We start from the raw sequence: 18,198 nt of genomic DNA on the forward strand, positions 1-18,198 counted from the left end.
TTTTTTATTGTAAGTTGATAATATCTTACTTATTTGTAGGTAAGTGCTGAGCCTCAGAGTGGTGGTATACACTTGTAAGTAATGTACATGCTGATTATGATTAGGTTCAGATAGGATCAATTAGCAAACAATTTCAGCACATCATAGTGAATTAAATACATGGACAATTTGATACGTCGGACAATTGACTTGATACTGACCTCTTTTTATTAATGATTTACAATAAACGTAAAGTACTACCTATCGAAAATGACGTTTTGTTTAATGTATCAAAAATATACACTGTCATGGGTGAACACAAATGTGACTTTTGAATTCATATGTGACACTTGTCGAGAAATTCATATCAGTGGTGAACATGTACATTACAACAATTGTAACACTGGGTAGACAACATTTTGTATTTATTGCTAAGAGCTTTATTTTTATCATTGAATTAGATTTCAACCTAAACTTCAAATTCACATGTCTATACCAACAAAATTCTGAATTACATAAATATCAATATTAAAAGATGACAACCACTTATAGCAATATCACATATTTTCCCTCATTTCTTTGTCACAAATCCAGATTGCCGGTCTAATTGTATGTATAGTATAAATAGTATCCCCCTCTAATTCACGATTTATTACATCAATTCGCTAATTGACTTCATCATGCATCTCTATCAAAAATAACACTATTTTACATTGTGTGGATAGATGTCGATTATTAGAAAAACATAAGAAAAGTTTAACAAGACATTATTTGAATGACTTATTTATTCCAAGGGATTTGATTATCTTAGGTTACTTTCAACTGATCAACTGGAATATAGATTATTTGTGAAACTCCCAATGAATTTAATCTTTGAAAAAAAATGAAGCTGTTACACCTGTGCTAGAAATTAACTTATTCCCCTCTTTTTCACAACACTCATTTCGCAGATACTCTAGTATGGTTTTCTTTATTTTAGGTGTACATGTTTCATTAAACTTATGAACCGTAGTTATGAAATCAATCATACGGCAACCTGCTTGAGATTCTTCATCAAAGCTTTCACTGACGTCAATCCGAAATTCGCACTTTGTAACCTTGTATCGGATGTTCGGAACTCTACGTTTGAAGATATTCTCTATGTCAGCAGCTCCAATAAAGTGATACAGCGGGTCTTTGTAGTACTGTCTGATTAGTGAAAACAGTTTTATCCTGTTACCTAGTGCAAACAGAACGCAGTTATTAAGTTTGTTCGACATTTTTGCTGTTGGCGATGGCTTTAACAGACATCATAGGAAAGCAACATGCATGTGATTCTATGTCAATATACTAAAATCCACTCTAATTCCTAGTTTGAATGAACCGTATATTGTCAGACAGCCTGATTAAAGTGGGTATACTGAATCCAATAATGTTGCTCATCACTGTACGTCCTAATATTCACGGTATATACTTTAAGCAGCTGTAGACCCTCTTCCCCATTAGCAATGTTCAGTGACCCTAATGTTTAGTAAGCCAGGACGCCAATCTATCTTAATCAGGTTGTTTATCATAGCTGTTGCCATGGCAATATGTTTATGAGTCTTCGATAACGTGCCATGCCTTTGTGAAAAAATAAAATAATATACAATCCCGAAATAAATGACTATGTATATAATGACACAAGCTCGAGGTAAAAAAAAATGCCAATGTCAATGAAAAACATGCAGCTCTTGTAACTCTTGTAACCTTTTTGTGTACATAACTGAAAGAATTGTTTAATCATAATAGATATCAAACAGGATTTTTCTTATATGCATTATCCATCTCCTATTAGGTAAACTCAATAATTGGTATTTCCACCAGTTCAAAGTGTCAAATTTTGTTCTGCCCTTGTTTTGGCAAGGATGTGGATACATCATCTGCCAGCAAGACATGGAGAATATTATCTATTGACTGCAATATAATATAGTGTGTGACTAATGGTAGATAGACAACATCTCAGCATTTACTCTTTAGAATATCATTATAGTATTTGACAGACAGAGTAGTAATCTTGTAGATATGAGCAAATTTGAATACTGTGTCTTATTCAGTTGTACTAGAAATGTTAATTTCTGTCCACATGGTTATAATATTTCATGATAGTCTAATACCACGTGGTAATATAGTGGGTCTACATATGAGCCTATAACACTCCAGACAATCCATGATTTTGTGGTTCAAGAAAGAATCAGTTATTAAGCAAATGATGAGAATTATCATATGCCTGATTGATTAAGTTGAAATAATGGAGCATGTGCTAAAAATGTACATGTATTGGTGGACTGGAAAAGTATATAAGGCAAGTGGATCAGAGAAATTTGTGATTGAATGTACAGTGTGTGCAAGAGCGTCAATAGACATCATTGTTGGGAAATATTACAATAGATCCGGACTTTTCAGGACATCATTAGTTGGACTAGAACGATGGTTGGTGATGTGAAGGGGAAACAAAGTTCATACCCCACATGGCAAACAACCAAACTTGGCATCTGTCATTAAAACTAATGTGGAAGGCCTAGATACAAAAATATGATGTGCATAAGGACATGTGTTGGAGAAAGGACAAAACAACAGTACTGTACTTGGCAGTCTATGATTTTTACTCAGCATGCACGAGCTTAAAATCTACATTCATCAAATGAATCTGCTGACATTAGTAACGACGAGAGAGCTACCATAGAAATCTCACCACATCAGAGATAAACTTTCCATTCATTCACGTTGGTGAATGACGAAGCCCACGTTCATTAATGAACTTTAGTGCGTGCAATACTACGAACGCCGTACCAAGCAAAAATCTTATTATGCCAAATAAATGTGTGTTCCATGTAATTCATGTGTTGCATTGTATGTTTGACTGGTCTGCATTCTTGTTTTTAATTATATATGAAAATAAATATATTGAAATATATTGGAGCGCATTCCCAGAAAAGTGCACATTATCAAAGATCAAATATGCCATTACTACATCATTTTTACCAGTTGTCTTTTAATAAGCTATTGTTTAAATAATGCCATTGTATTATTTTTTCAGGAGGAAGCTGTCGTATTATAATACACTGCACAGTTTAATGTGTCATTATAATACAGCCTACTCTTGCTGATAAAGATTTCACGGAATGTCAGAATACAACTAGCCATGTTGCAAACAAACAAAGGATTTCAATATCAGCTCAGCGGTCCAGGCAATTGGAAACATTTGTTCGTAAAGGCAAGGTGTCCAACAGGGAGTGTTTTGTAAAGAAACTTCAATTCATTTATATTATACACTACAAATGAACAGAAGTTGGTCATATCACATGTTATGTGTTTGTTTGGTACTGGAGCAGGTCGATAAACAAGAAGGTATTACTACAAAAAACAAGAGAATACACTTGTGGATGATAATAATGATTTGATGATGCCGATTATTACGTATATGATTTTTTGGACAATAATATGCGATTGTGTTGATCCGCTGATAATAATAAAAGCTTCGAAAGTGTGAAATTCACTATACAAGTTCTGTATAAAGTTCAAAGTTATTTCCACTTACCTTCACACATTGTTGATAACAATATTCCACCTTTAACAAGACAGTTATACAATTCAATCATCGTATTTTCTACATCTTTAAAATGATAAGCAGCATGTGTTGCAACAATCAAATCATAGTGTTCTGCTTTACTTGACTCTAAATATTCTTCAATGGTAATAGCGTGGAAGTCAAAGACAACATTCGTCCATTTATCTTTGTTATTCTCCACCAATTGTTTAAACTTTGCAAGTTCTTCAATAGCAGGATCAACTGCTATATATCTGATAGATGCGTGCTTAGTCAGTAAGTTGTCTATGATTGGCTCATCCGACTGTCCTAGAGGTGTTTATGATACAATAAATAAATCATTGTCTGTTGCAGGAAAATTGCTATGCAGTTGGAAATGGATGTGGCACAAAACCATTATTATAATTCGCATATTTTATAGTATATTACGCGATTATACAATCGTAAAGCATTTCAAATATGGCCAACACCTTACACAGAATATCAGTTTTTTTTCAATTTGTTGCTATGTGTGGGGTTAACAGAGGAATTAGAATTAGGAGTATTGAATAATGAGTAGCCTTACATCTAATTGATATTTTTATTATTGGATATATTCAATGACACAACATTTGTGGCAAACAGTATTATCATTTGGCAAAAAAAATATTGCCAAAGTGTGGAACAAATTATTAGTCTATAACTAAAAGCTTCTCCTTAATTATACAAAAAAATCATGACTTGCCATTCCCACACCCGACTGCCATCATTTTAAGTTCTTTTGTTTGATCCAATTTCAAATCCAAGATAACTTTTATATCATTCGCCATTTTATCGCTATCAACAAAGTATCCTTTACTTCTGAATTCTCCAAGAATGGCATGGTAATAGACAAGGTCATGAACGATAGACTTTATTGGCTCTGCCATCGCTACGACAGCTGGAAGAAAGGAATCAACAATAAAACACTTAATATAATCGACCAGAAGAGATGGGAGGGAGGAGTAGCCACAGCTGATAGATCGGACACTACTAAACTACTAAAAGCACAATGCTGCAAATAAGTTTATTCTTATTTCACATTCGCGTGTATATGTCTTCTTCTTATTCAAATGCAGTTTTGATGTGCATTCAAACTAAGGACGGTGCAAGACTAAGCCAATGTTACTACAAGTCAGCAACCTTTGTTCTATGGTTTTTATATTACCTCAACCTTACAAATAGAGGTTTGCATGGAATCATGGGATGAAACGGTGTGCATTGCCGTGTGATAACTGTCATAAAGGTGATTCACAGGTCATACTTGTTTACAATTCTGGAAAGACAATTGGAATTGGAATCTACCAATGTGAGTTTGCAGTTGCTATCTATAATTCATATTCTCAATACTGGACTATCTGATATGAACTAATGTATATTCATTTGGGGGTCGAATCTGGTAATTCTACATGTAAGTGTTATCAACCAAGCGAGACGAAGTTCCCCCTTCCCTGAACAGGAAGCTCCTGTTCATAACAATAGTGACCATTTCAGTCAGGATTTAATTCTGTGACATGAGAAACTTAAATGATGAAATGTATTTTGAAGAACACAACACGTTCAATTAAGTAGTATTCACTTTTACTTGATTTGGAATTTGTTGGTAGACTCTTCGAAGGTTGTTTTGCTTTACGTAGAGGGCATATACACCTGAAAATGAGTAATTCCAAGCACAAATAGTTACAGAGACTACCCAAATGTGTTTACATGCATACATTGCATATTCGATACTGAAATAATACGTATCAAACTTAGTTTATTATTCGTTGAATATCCCATCTGTATGTTATATCGTATTGTTTGAAGCGTTTATGTCGATTGAACTCGTAGAACTAACATACAGTATTAATATGATCAATATACTTCGTAGGACAACGTCGTGGGTACAATTATTGCGCAGTGACCTAGATTTATTTTTTTTTAGTGCGCAGGTCGCGTATATTATAATGAATTAGGTAAAAATAGACCATCTGCCATCGTTTATTTCTACAATATGAAAATAAAAACACACAAAACCCAACAGCCATTTTCAAGCACAGTAAAAGTGTTATTTGTATGCTTTATCGCTGATAATGTAATAGTCTAAGATAGTATAATATAATATAATTATAACATAAAAACAGAACATTAAACCCATTAGCAAAACATAGTTGAGTAATGTAATTATACACAAATATACAGCCTTGTATATAATACTACAATATTGCTACATTATGAATTATAGCGGCCTAAATTCAAGGTATTGTTGTTTACTATTGTTTCCTTACGTAACTTAGAATATACAAAATTAGTATAATTGTATGTATAGGGTAAGCAACAAGAGATCACCGGAGAGGTGCATGTGATGATGTCAGTTTTTGTTACTATATATTGTAGTATCTGAAGTGCATACTGATACCATAAAGATACTGATTGAGAATTAACAAATACTTTTTGTGTACAACTTTGTGTACCTCTCAAACATCATTGTGTTATTTATATAAACGTTGACGGAATATCGAGAGATCTGTCGTCCTATTAATACAGAGAATATATATTAGATAATGCCAATATAGAAATATTATAATATAACTTACATATTCCGTTAAACAGATATATATTAACGGTGCGGTGGTTCTGATTATGGTGGTGGTCAGGAACAGACTGAGATGCTCTTATGCAAATGTATGCTCATTATAAATGCAAACTGGCCTATCCTATAAATAATCACGTGATCACGATTGTTATTGATAGGATGGTTATTGCTGCTACTGACGTCATTTGAACGAGTGATACATGCTGGGAAATGAGATATCAGAAATGCTCACTTAAAACCTTTGACCATAAACATTACTGTCTTACACCTATCAGCCTGCACAAATGCTCGTATTTTGATGTATACCGAACATTGCCACTGTGAATAATATAAAGGCATAAAATGATAGGAATATAATGTTCGTTTATTTGAGCAAGGGGCCTTGCTTCAATCCCACAAGTCAATACCCCTGTGTAAAGGATGTCATGCCTAGCCAAATCATGCCTGGGGTTGAATCTGGAAAACCAGGGAAAAAAGTCAAAATACAAATAGCCATACCATGAGAGTAATCTGGCATATAATGCATTTCAGAATTTAGTAGTGAACTTTGAAGATACACGATAACTTGATCATCACTGGAAGCTAGTGTTGAGTAGCATGTCAAGTTATTTTTCAATCATCAAATCACAGGTAGAAGTGGTTTTCTTCTTACTAAAACAAGCTTCCCATAGTTCTAGTGTCCCGACGTTTGACATAGATTCTAAGACATTCAAAATTCGTTTTAAACACTAACTGGTATAGATCGTAACTTCAGCTGTTCAGATTAAAAAGATCAATCTTATAAAAAAAAAATAGTTATCCATAGTCTAATGTGACACATCATTACTCAAAAAGAATGATTTATATAACATACATTGGTATATATGCGAACGTATTTTCAAAGATGTAATGACAGATGCAAATTAGTATATAGTTAAAAATTAGTATGTTCTAGTTGAGATCCATACTTAATTAAAGATAAAGAACACTAGTTTATGAGCTCTCTTTGTGTTGTGTACAATAGAGGCATGAAACAGGTGGACAAATCTGTATTGTATGTGTCAGGCGCCCTCTGTATTTGGTCACGTTTGTTCTAGTTAAAGACTGCTTCACACCTCACAGGTTCATTTTAGAAGGGCCAGCAGTGCCTGTTGATGACTTCCAACATGTAATTTTGGTTGGGAAATGTGTTCTGGACAAGCAGGTCTCTCTTCCTCTGGCAGATTTGTGATGAAGTTCTAGTGAATGATGAAAACTGAATATCATAAGATGGTCAAAATTGAATTATAAAAAAACAGTGAAAATTTACTCACTGGTTGTCTCCAGAAACCTTCAAGCGATCTAAAATATATCAATCATATAGAGAACACTGCATACCATAATAATCAACATAAGGTGATGTAGTTGAAATATGACTGCCACTGTAGTACATTCCTTGACATACTAAAGTCGTTTCCTCCGTAAGACATCATGTGAGTGTCGGAAATGCTGTCATCCTAATCGAACACCTATTTTTCTCTGTTAGTTTATGAAGTGATATTTGCAGTCCTAAATATCCTGAATATTTTACTTCACAAAACCTATTTAGCTTCAGTTTGGACCACGTGTTTCTCAGGTCATCAACATTTACTATCAGAGTTTTCAACTGCAATGCAACCATCACTCAAATGACACCACTCCCCACGCACCTTGCAGCTGCTGTGTATCAAAAATTCAAATTTTACGTCAAACTCCAGCTGAAATGAGTGTTCAGCATTGAATCCTTTTGCCTGTATCTAATTGCAAAAGTTCATTTTATACCAAGCCTACAAGGCTGATTACTAGAAGGATATAATTATTGCGTTCATCCAGAATATTTTCTAAGGCAGACTACTGGAAGTGGCACTTGGTCGCACCGTAACGTTTCGCCAGTGAATTTTTCAGGCATATTGTTTGGTTACTGTGACAGATCCAAATTCTAATATAGATAAGTAGTGTTAAACATCACTCATTCATTGGTCTTCTGGTGAGTGGTTGTCTTATGCACCTATTTATTCACCGCCTGCCTGATTTGATTGATAACTCCATATCTCACTTGTAATCAAACCAAGATACACTTGTTAAAAAGTAAACAACTTTACGATCATCGTTTACATACAATTATTTTCTTACTGGGGTTTTCCAACAAACAATAAAATTGTTATATTATTCAACATTCAATTTTAATGAATTTGCCTCACTGTTTAACAAAATAGGTTTTACATCTATTGTTTTTACATTAGAAAATGATACTCTTTACATTCTAGTACCTAGTTCTAATTTTGTATGTGTTAATTTAGAATGCCGAGCAGCATACCATAGTTATATCTACACCAAATTTCAAATTTGTTACACCATTTTACAAGCAAGAAATATATTTAAAAAAATACATACTATTAAACTGTAATTCAAGAGTTTATTTAGATTAAACATATATTTATTCGCATTTTATCAATAATACTACTGTTTTTGATAATCCATATAAATGTCTGTCACAACCCGAGGAAAATGACAAGGATTGACAAACAAAAGATTAAATCAATATCAAAATATAAATTTATTTGTTCTGCGCACACAAGGTATTAATGGATTCTACAATATATGAAAACTACATACAATGAATTACTAAACATTCAATATGCAACATGCATATAATACCTCCGGCATTCTCGTCGTATTCAAATTTTTACAAACTAAGGGCAAGCATTCTGAGCATCCCATGAAGATATTATCCTAACACCAGACGACAGCTGGGTTTCACAACAACTCCAATTCAACTAATAACAGTGGCTTCAGAAACTCTGGATAACCGCAATAATCACTACAACAATGCAACTCACTATTAAATAAATAGTACTATATTTAAACAGTGGCTTCATAAACACAACAAAACCTTAATAATCAATATAACTAATAGTGCTATATTTAAACAGTTGCTTCAGAAACACCACAAAACTGCATCAATTACTACAATATTCCAACTCAATAGAAATAATATACAATTATTCGGAATGATTGCCCCTTAAAACAGTTGCTTAATTACAATATGCTACATACAAATACAAATCATAGGCACAGGGTTTTCATATAAATACAAACATGTATGCAAACACCCTGAAACAAGCTGGAATGGCTACGTAGAAGCGACGATGACGTTCACGCAATTCTCTGGTCATAGAGTTGAGGTAGTCAGTCGGCGATGTTCACGCACCTTGCGGTTCTTCAGCTATTCAGTTGCAGTAGTCAGTCGACGAACACACATTTGAAGTAATTGCTGAACTCAGTGGAGAACGGCATAGCAGAACTTCAGTATTGATAACGTACGACTAGACGTAACAGCTTCGAAACCCATACAGTGAACCGGGACCGAATTGTCCCACACGCCACGTGATGACACCAGAACCTTGACACACCTGCTGACCACGCGAAGTATTGTAGTGAATGACCACGAATTCAAGTTTGACAACCCCTTAATAGACAACGCATGGACGTCTGCCTAGCTCAATTGTAAATGTGTTCGCATTCACAAACACCAAAACGAAACAACATTGAAAAAACACGGAATAACGTAAAATGTTATAGATCGATCTTGCCGTGTTCCCAGCCGAAAAAAAACAATTCTCTCATTTGTTAATTCCACAAATTATAAATGTTTTAAATTACGCTTTATTGTATATTTTAATGTTATTGTTATTTTAATTGCTCAAACCCCTCCAACAACCACACTAAAATATCTGTATAACCCTGAAGAAGTCCGCTCCTTTCATTTGTGAAAGTATTGTCTAATTATTCAACCTCAGTATTTCATCAGGCATTTTTCCATTGAACAAGGGTGGATTCAGTGTACTTGTCGTCCAATTTCGTTACTTCAAGTAATCTCTAAGATCTTTGAAAACACGTGCATGATCACTTATACCTTTATTTGAATAGTCATGGTGTAATTTCTAAAACGAAGTCAGGTTTTCTGAAATTCCATTCTTGCCATACAGCTGTGATAAAGTTATGTGATGCATTAATTTATAGCGTGGTTTCTCGTCATAAAAGAGGTATAATGCATTCTATGTGAACAAATGTGAGCAATAGTTGTGAACAATACTACTGGTACTCGGGGAACCTCATCACGAATAAAAGCCATGAAGACGTTGGTTATGCTGGCTACAATTATGCATTCAATCCGATATAGTCTTGGAATTTAGAACAGTAGACACCATGTTGATAGACAGTTGTACAATATTTGGGTGGAAAACAAGTCTCCTTGCTCTTTTGCTTTCACCGAGATCTTTCATTACATTACAGTGGGCAATTCAAGAACATTATTTTTTGTTTTTGAATTGCCCAGTATTTTTTGCTAATCTGCATAACTTGTGAGGACTGCTCTCAACGGACATAGTGGCTATGACTAATAATTGCACCATCAATAACATATGTTTTACATTCTGACTACTGCTTTATTGTTTATTATGGTAAGAAGTTATTAATATCAGGATTTGAGAGTTGATATAAATGTCATACTTGTTCTTAATTATTTGCGACAACCGTATTGCCATTTCGTCCCAACGCGACCATCAGATATAAAAATAGAAATTAGTGTGCAACGTCAACAAATACAACGTTTTTTTTTTTAATATTTTCGATCCAAAACATAAATAGAATGATAACAAAAAATGTGTTGTTGTTTTTGATTGCGTTGATAATGTAGAACCACTGAATTTATAATATTTCTCGGGATATATGGGTTGCAACTGTGTTTACAAAAATACTAACGGCTTCAGACACATGTATTGCATCAATGAAATAGAACATACATATTACGTATTTGATCGCTGCATAGTGCTTGTTCGGGACATTTCAACTTGTGTATGTATGTTGCTACACGTGGTCGATACAGTACACGGGCATGCGTCAGCTAATTGAAATATACATGGAATCGCAAAAGCCTTAAACGCTTCATTCCACGATATACTCTGAGAAAAACAGTATTGTAACGCAAACCTCCGCCAAGTAGCTCATTTCTCCCATTTATTGTGACTTGCATCTACATTCATTTTATCTACGTTACTGGATTCCTTGACCATGAAAACATACACTTAGCATGTGTAAGTGTATTTGTATCACTATTATTTCAAAATCTTTCCAATGGCGGATATTAATTAAACTTTGTTAAGTCATTCAGAAAAACAACGTCTAGCTTATAAATCTGTTTAGCCTTGTTTTCCTCATCTTCCTCAATACCTGACCTCTAATGCACTCCCCTGTCTGGCTTGAGAGCTCCTTGTAATAGTGTGTCAGTGACCGCGAGCCATGCATGTGCATGACTATAGTTTCATTTGGACAGAAAAACGACTTTTCTGTGAAGATATCTGGGAATTCAACAAACATTTTATTTTTCACAGGTTTCACGTCGATCTGTTTCAATATAATTCCTATGTATACGTCTTCCATTGGAAACAGTTTAATTGATAAAGCAGTTTGGTAAACACGTGCGGCAATGTCAACAGAAAACGCATATGCAAATCCGAATGGAAACGGCGGGTACAATTTTTCGGGCCAGTCTTCTACACTCACATAATTTTTACTCCATTTTGACCGTATTGGCGGTGAAAAAGAATGCACGTTGCCTACGACATACCCTTCCGTTGGAGCCGAAACTAAAAGTCTTACCAAATTTGGCAAATTAACGTAAACGTCGTCATCAGCTTTTAGAATATACTTAGTTTGCTGGCAGTAGTTGTTGACCCATTTAAGCAACATCAGTGTTTTCAGACTCAAGTTTTTGTAGGTATCGATAAAGTCAACAAGGATGATATCATTGTGCAATCTGCTTTCGTTACGAAGATCTTCTAGAGAAGTCTTACCTGACGTCCCCATAATAAACAATTGAACAATTGCTCGTTCTGAGATGACTTCTACGTGTTTTCGCATTGACCGAATCACTCTTCGACCTTCGGGATTCTGCGGTCGGGATGGCGTGATAATTACAATGAATGGCGAGTTCAGACAACGGTGCGAGGGATTTTCAAGAAATTCAAACGAATGTGGATTCTGAACATCGTGCATTGTAGGATTATTTAACTCTCTGCTATTATTTCCTGCATCGACATCATTCAATATCAACTGATCATCGTGTGGAAGTGTCGCGGTATCGCCTATTTCCCCTTTTCTTTGTCGATTGCACACCAAAATAACAGTCATCAGAACTGCCAACAAATAACCGATTATCAAAAACTGTCGATGTTGCGACAGGCGATGATGGCCAAAACCTACCATTGTCTTTACTTGCTAGTTCACTTCGTAAGGTCCATCCATGGTATTTGCCTGTGAATAGAAAATAAAAGGACATTGATACAGCATTCCTATGAGTCGCGCACTCTAGTGGCGGAACTTTTCTGTGACGTATACATATATGGGTCTCATATAAACAAAGATGTCGACTTTGACTGTTGCGCAGATCAACAAGTACAAACTGGGACGTTACCAAGCTTCAATTAGGTAGTTATTTTAGATGATTTGAAGGTATCGAAGAAGTCACCGGCGGTAATTAGTGGAAGTCACGCCCAGGTCGAACCTCATACTTTTGATTTTTTATTAGTAGAGCGCATTGGATCGTGGGAAAATTAATGTTTATCAACACAAATGTCGCACATGCGCAGCGCGACGACTACCACCCTTTAAGGAAATGCCGTTTACAACAATTACTGCGTTTGGTTGTGTGAAAATATAGTGAAATCTCCATTGTTGCATGAATATAGATAATAAAAAATATCTACGCTTTCAGCGGCCTATCTTCGGGGGCGGACATCCGGGCATTTTCACCGCCTGGCAACCCTCGCGGTGAAAAAAAAGGCCCAAAACTCGCAGAAAACGGTACTTTGGGATAATTGTTGAGACTCATCTGAACAGTGTAACAAGATTAGCCCTACGTGTGTAACACATATAAATTTGGTTGTTCAGGATTACTTCAAAGTTGAGTTTGTCTTGTTTTCTCGAATTTTCTCGACCAGCGTTCCACAGCAGCGCGCACAGAGCCCATAGAAATGCATGGTACAGTGGTGCGCGTCGTAGCAACGTGGAACGTCTTGTGACGTTGCTCCGCCCCAGAAGATATGTCACCCGCTTACGACATAGAAGCGCTCCGTTGCCAGAGAGCGCATTTTATGGTAAAGGTGTAGTGTATTTTTACTGATGAGTTGACATGATAATATCAAATGCATCACGCACATGTTCAAAATATTAAATGCAGCGAGTGAGATGAGATAAAGGCGGGCATACACCATGATGTTTTATAAGTAATGACATTCACAATTTTAGTGTCACAATTTTAGTGTATGTGACAAGCACATATTCATCGAAGCTATAAATGAAACACGCTATGCTATAACCCCAAATGAATAAAGGGGTCAAGTGGCAGGTCACATGGTCACATCACAAAACATTTTTTCCATCTCCAGCGTGTTGTTTACTATTGCTTAACATAATACATTGTGAAATATCACCTCTGCGCCTAGACTTCAGTGCAGTCTCTTGTTTGATTTTTTGTATTTATATTTTCAATGAAATATTATATGAGCGTAAAATTGCGAAAGCCGGGTTACCACTAAACACGAGACTTGCTATTAATAATAAAGACATTTCAATGACGTCACCAGTTGACGCAATTTACATATCACAGGATTTGATGAACAAAGCCTGCATGAATGCTTGTTTACATTTTTTTCAATATGGCCGTGAGTGGCGGGTAAGCGATTGCTTACATAAACGAGTATTAAAGCTACCGACTACCTCTCGTTGGTATTCTCAAAGCGATGTATAATCTACTATCGTTAGTGGACGCTGTGTTACAATGCCTTCGTGACAATAATCATGAAATACAAAAGTACACAATATAATTTTTTTACTAAAAAGACTATCGAGACAAATGTTTGTTTATGATAATTTAACTCCAATGTTAAGCTTAACGTTGATTGGTGGAATCGCAGTCCCTCTATCCCCGGTCTGGAAACGACTAGCGTTCTTTTGTCTCGAACCGCAGTGCGGGTAAACAAACCGTTCACACGCGGGCGGAGGGAGTCAGGAAGTCAGACAGATTACAATACCTTCAAAATTTACCGTCATGCAAAGCGATACCTTATTGTATGACTTCACTTTTACTTCAAATTCGGGCAACCACAACGTAAACAAACATGTAAACAAAATTATCACTATGAAATTTGGGTTTTTTGAACCCTGATACGCATCACAACCAGCCTACCAACTCATAAACATCCAGTTCCTGCAATTCAAAGATTAATATCGGGAATTATGTTCATTTTCTCGTTTTAATAGGGAAAAAAACTTCGCGTGCCAACATGCTGACATCGCTAAACAAATCTTGTCAAAATGGCGTCGTTCATGTTAACGTAGTCGATCGAAAAACCTGTGATATTTCTGATTCTTGGGGGGTTCATAACAGTTCAAGTCAACTATACAACAACTAATGACTTTATTCTATGCAAAAGTATATAACAATGCTTCAATGTTTGTACATAAATGATTTTTTTAGCACAGAATTGAGTACATTGTCATTTCAAAACGTCGCCATTTGCATTTACGATCTAAAAAGTACCCACAAAAATCGCTCAATTTAACATTAATAAAATGCGGTGTGACAAATAACAAATCAGCCCACCAATTTTTAATGATATGTTTCGATCACGAAATTTGAAGACAAATATTGGTTTCGCGCCGAGAAGTATGGTAAATAAAATTGAATTAATTTCAATCACCCCAAAATCAAAACGACAAATATCTGGGTAAAGGTATGAAAATTTGTTGCGAAAATGTGTCACTGCTGGTAAAATAGATGAATTAAAGAACTACTCGCCGGCTAAAATATGACCTTATACAGATATCCTGATTAAAAAATTATGTGAAAAAGTACGAATTCTTGAATAAACAACTAAATTGTAAAAAAAATACAAAACACTGACGTTGTCAAATCACGTACTTATCACGTGACAATGCTTTGCCCACACCCGCAATGCGTCTTTGCCTGGGAAGGAGACCAATTCACACCTAATACAATGACCGTTTCTAGACCGGGGATAGAGGGATAGAGGGACTGTGGTGGAATATTAATGAGCCTTCCATTCATAGTATCATGCACTGAATCGCAGGCCAGTGAATATCATCGCCGGTGTGTACAAATGTACTGAATGTATCTATTCAGATTAATAATACCAAACGCGATCAAACCTCTTTATAACATAAATTGGAAACATGACGTAAGCATTGAAGTCTGAAGTGCAAGTATACTACATTGACTGACTGTTTTGAGTTCACACATCCAGTAACGTTATTGCCTAGATTTAACCCACGTGAGTATCAACTTTGATGATGGCAGGGCAGTGAATAACATCAAGTTGAATGCCACTGTATCTAGAAACACCCATCATAAATAATTCATACAAATTGTACCGCTACAGCGCATATATTAAACAGCTGTTCACTGTGGACAACGATAGTATTATTATAAAAAATGAATCGAATCATTGTAAATAACCGTACCTTATTTGCTCCACGTACAGTAACATGAGTATATACTGTCCTTGCTAACTACCAAGTTAGACCATGGGTCAATTGACTATTTTCAGGTGTGGTATTTTTAGATTATCATGCCACAGCATCCGCCTTGCTGTCCATCGTAATTCGTGACCGGAAGTGTAAACTAAAATTATAGTCCTTCAGATATGAATCGACCACAATAACTTACACGTGTGAAAGAAATACAGCGTAACCCGGAAACTAGTGCAGTCCATCGGTTGAAATGTGAACGTGTACAAGAAGGCGAATGAGCGCGACATGAACTAATCCCGAACGCGGCTACAGCCCGAGGTTGCGAACATAATCAGTTGGAATATCAGATGAACCAGAGAGTCACATATGGGCTGTCGCGACTGTTGTTTCTAATAAAAAACTGTAATGACTTGATTAGTAACCATGGTGATTAATCCGTGATACACTATAATTAGCTGTATATTGAAATCAACATGGTATGGGAAACAATACGGAGAATAAATAGGGCATGTTGTCATTCATTTTTAAAGCGCGGAGGTCGTCGCGCAGCGCGTGTTCGAATTTCATGTAAATAAACAATGTATTTTACACGCGTTGTATACTTCGCTATGAGTCCTATATCTACAGGACGCGGCACGACGACTGCCGCCCTTTAAATCAAATGTTTCTAATTTGCATATAATATTTGCTCATGCGCAAAGCAGATTTTCATGCGTACGCCGCGGCAAGTGAAGCATTAAATATGCAAAGGACTGCGCTGTATAACAACATGAAATATCTATTTTTTGCTTAAACCATAATATACTCCCCGATGAGCCACCGGGGAGTACATTATTGTTACTATTTTGTTGCATTGGCAATGCAAGTGAATTTTCATACGCTAAAACTAAGATAATTTGTAAGAAACGACCGAAAACATTGAACAGAATCACGTCTACATTATATGGGCCTTGTAATCTGTATACTGTATATAACGTCAATGCGTTCACGCAACGATTCCCATTCACACACACACAAGCACAATACAGTGTGCAGCGGTCATTTCAACATAACACGTATACAAAAAATAGACAAACTTGGAACTCCCTATCCTACATAATGTTAATTTTGCGAAGATCGGGAGACCAGTGATGTGTAGATGGATTGAAGCTCGTAAACCAGACAGTGATGGCTCGCTGTACTGCAACCCTTCTTGCTTGCGAGTATTTTTTTTTTAATTTATTGCATTTTCGATCACATTTAACTGGGATTCGTCGACATCGATAAAACGGGCCATCGTGTTTGCCTTTGGTTAGCTACGTATATTTACGAGTTGGACGTCGGTACCGGTACGTGTTTCTTGCGAAGTTGGGATTGGCAAGACGACGATTTGTGTTTGTCGTTATGGCGGGAATGACATTGTTCATGTAAACTAAAGAACAAATAATTATTTTTCATATAACTCAGAGTTATTCATTTTCAGTTTTGATTTTAGTCGATTTCATCCCATAATTTCCTTTATTTGGAAATGGCCGTATCTTTATTTGTTTTCCCGAACTCAACATTCTATTCCACATGGTACGGGGCCTTGATGCTCAATAATGCAATAAATTATCCCGAATAATCTGTGACAATGACGTCATTAAATTCACTGGTATTGACTATACTATAATATAATATTGAATATATGACTGCACGCTTTTGATGATATCAGCTGTTGCATTGGAATACTTTCTGCTAGGATAATAATTAGTATACAAACATTTCAGAAAGTCGACGTTGTTTCTTTAATTTTTTTTTTTCACAGGCCACTCTAACTGATGAGAAATTTTATGCGGAGCTATTAAACTTTTAAAATTAAACTTTTCTAAATATTTTACAATTTATTAGGGCTTTTTTCAATGCTTTTTATACTGTACGTCGATATTTTCTTTACAAGAAAAATCAATATATGATCACAATAATACCAGTTGCTCGTGGTATTCTCGCATTCCTGCTTATGCGCTACTCAAAGACGCCAGCGCTTGTCAACTTTGATGTAGATGTGTGTAAATGTTAAGATAAGGTTCAGGGATGGATAACAAGAGACGAACTGGTGTACACTATAACAGATGACTTTATTGAAACTCCTGCCGTGATGTGTCAAAACACCCACTTATATACACAGGTTTACATTCCTTGCATTTTGGCGGAAAGTGACTTTGGCCTTGTACATGATTGGGTAATAGGGAAACGAGCTGATAGGTAAATAACTATTAATGAGGTTGTTTTATTGGCTAAAATTAACGTACTATGATTGGCTAAATTATTTGTAAGCAGAATCCTAAATCGACATCAAGCTCGGCTAGTTATATTTCCGATAGTAGAAGTTTTGCAATATAGTTAAAGCGAAAAGTAATAAAATTATAGACTTGTGTTGATTAAAATATTGAAAGTTTATGCGACGATAGACAATGAAAATAACTGGTGTCATTATAGTAATTTTCTTTGGGGAGCGCCCGGTGTCCAGTCATTATGCATTAAATATATC

At 35.7% G+C, this 18,198-nt stretch overlaps 2 protein-coding genes across 3 annotated transcripts in view; both read right to left on the reverse strand.

Moving 5' to 3' along the window:
- Positions 1 to 396: 396 nt before the first annotated feature.
- Positions 397 to 6,255, reverse strand: LOC146745910 (histamine N-methyltransferase-like). Its single transcript, XM_085499642.1, has 4 exons — positions 6,142 to 6,255; positions 4,272 to 4,466; positions 3,539 to 3,856; positions 397 to 1,198 (listed from the first exon to the last, which is right to left on the reverse strand). The coding sequence occupies exons 2-4, from the start codon at positions 4,453 to 4,455 to the stop codon at positions 846 to 848; spliced, it is 855 nt and encodes a 284-aa protein (XP_085355768.1). The 5' UTR covers positions 4,456 to 4,466; positions 6,142 to 6,255; the 3' UTR covers positions 397 to 845.
- A 2,297-nt stretch (positions 6,256 to 8,552) lies between these two features.
- LOC100366335 (beta-1,3-galactosyltransferase 1-like) overlaps positions 8,553 to 18,198 on the reverse strand; it is a 414,782-nt gene continuing 405,136 nt past the window's right edge. Inside the window, exons 1-2 of one of the 2 annotated variants that reach the window (XM_085499246.1) lie at positions 15,681 to 16,028; positions 8,553 to 12,452 (exon numbers count right to left, since the gene is read on the reverse strand). In XM_085499246.1, coding sequence (XP_085355372.1) covers positions 11,322 to 12,404 — 1,083 coding nt within the window. In that variant the 5' untranslated portion in view covers positions 12,405 to 12,452; positions 15,681 to 16,028 and the 3' untranslated portion in view covers positions 8,553 to 11,321. Of the gene's footprint in view, positions 12,453 to 15,680; positions 16,029 to 18,198 lie in introns of those variants that run through there. The other variant, XM_085499247.1, reaches the window with a different exon arrangement.

This window comes from Saccoglossus kowalevskii, chromosome 5 (assembly GCF_978046115.1).
Source record: "Saccoglossus kowalevskii chromosome 5, keSacKowa6.1, whole genome shotgun sequence".
Taxonomy (NCBI): domain Eukaryota; kingdom Metazoa; phylum Hemichordata; class Enteropneusta; family Harrimaniidae; genus Saccoglossus; species Saccoglossus kowalevskii.

What these genes read in the sequence shown, in the direction of transcription:
- LOC146745910 (XM_085499642.1), bottom strand. Translation starts at nt 4,455, where the DNA reads ATGGCAGAGCCAATAAAGTCTATCGTTCATGACCTTGTCTATTACCAT. An exon ending in GGCAGTCGGGTGTGGGAATG is followed by an intron (nt 3,857 to 4,271) that starts GCAAGTCATGAT and finishes AAACACCTCTAG; the next exon opens with GACAGTCGGATGAGCCAATC. An exon ending in GTTATCAACAATGTGTGAAG is followed by an intron (nt 1,199 to 3,538) that starts GTAAGTGGAAAT and finishes TGTTTGCACTAG; the next exon opens with GTAACAGGATAAAACTGTTT.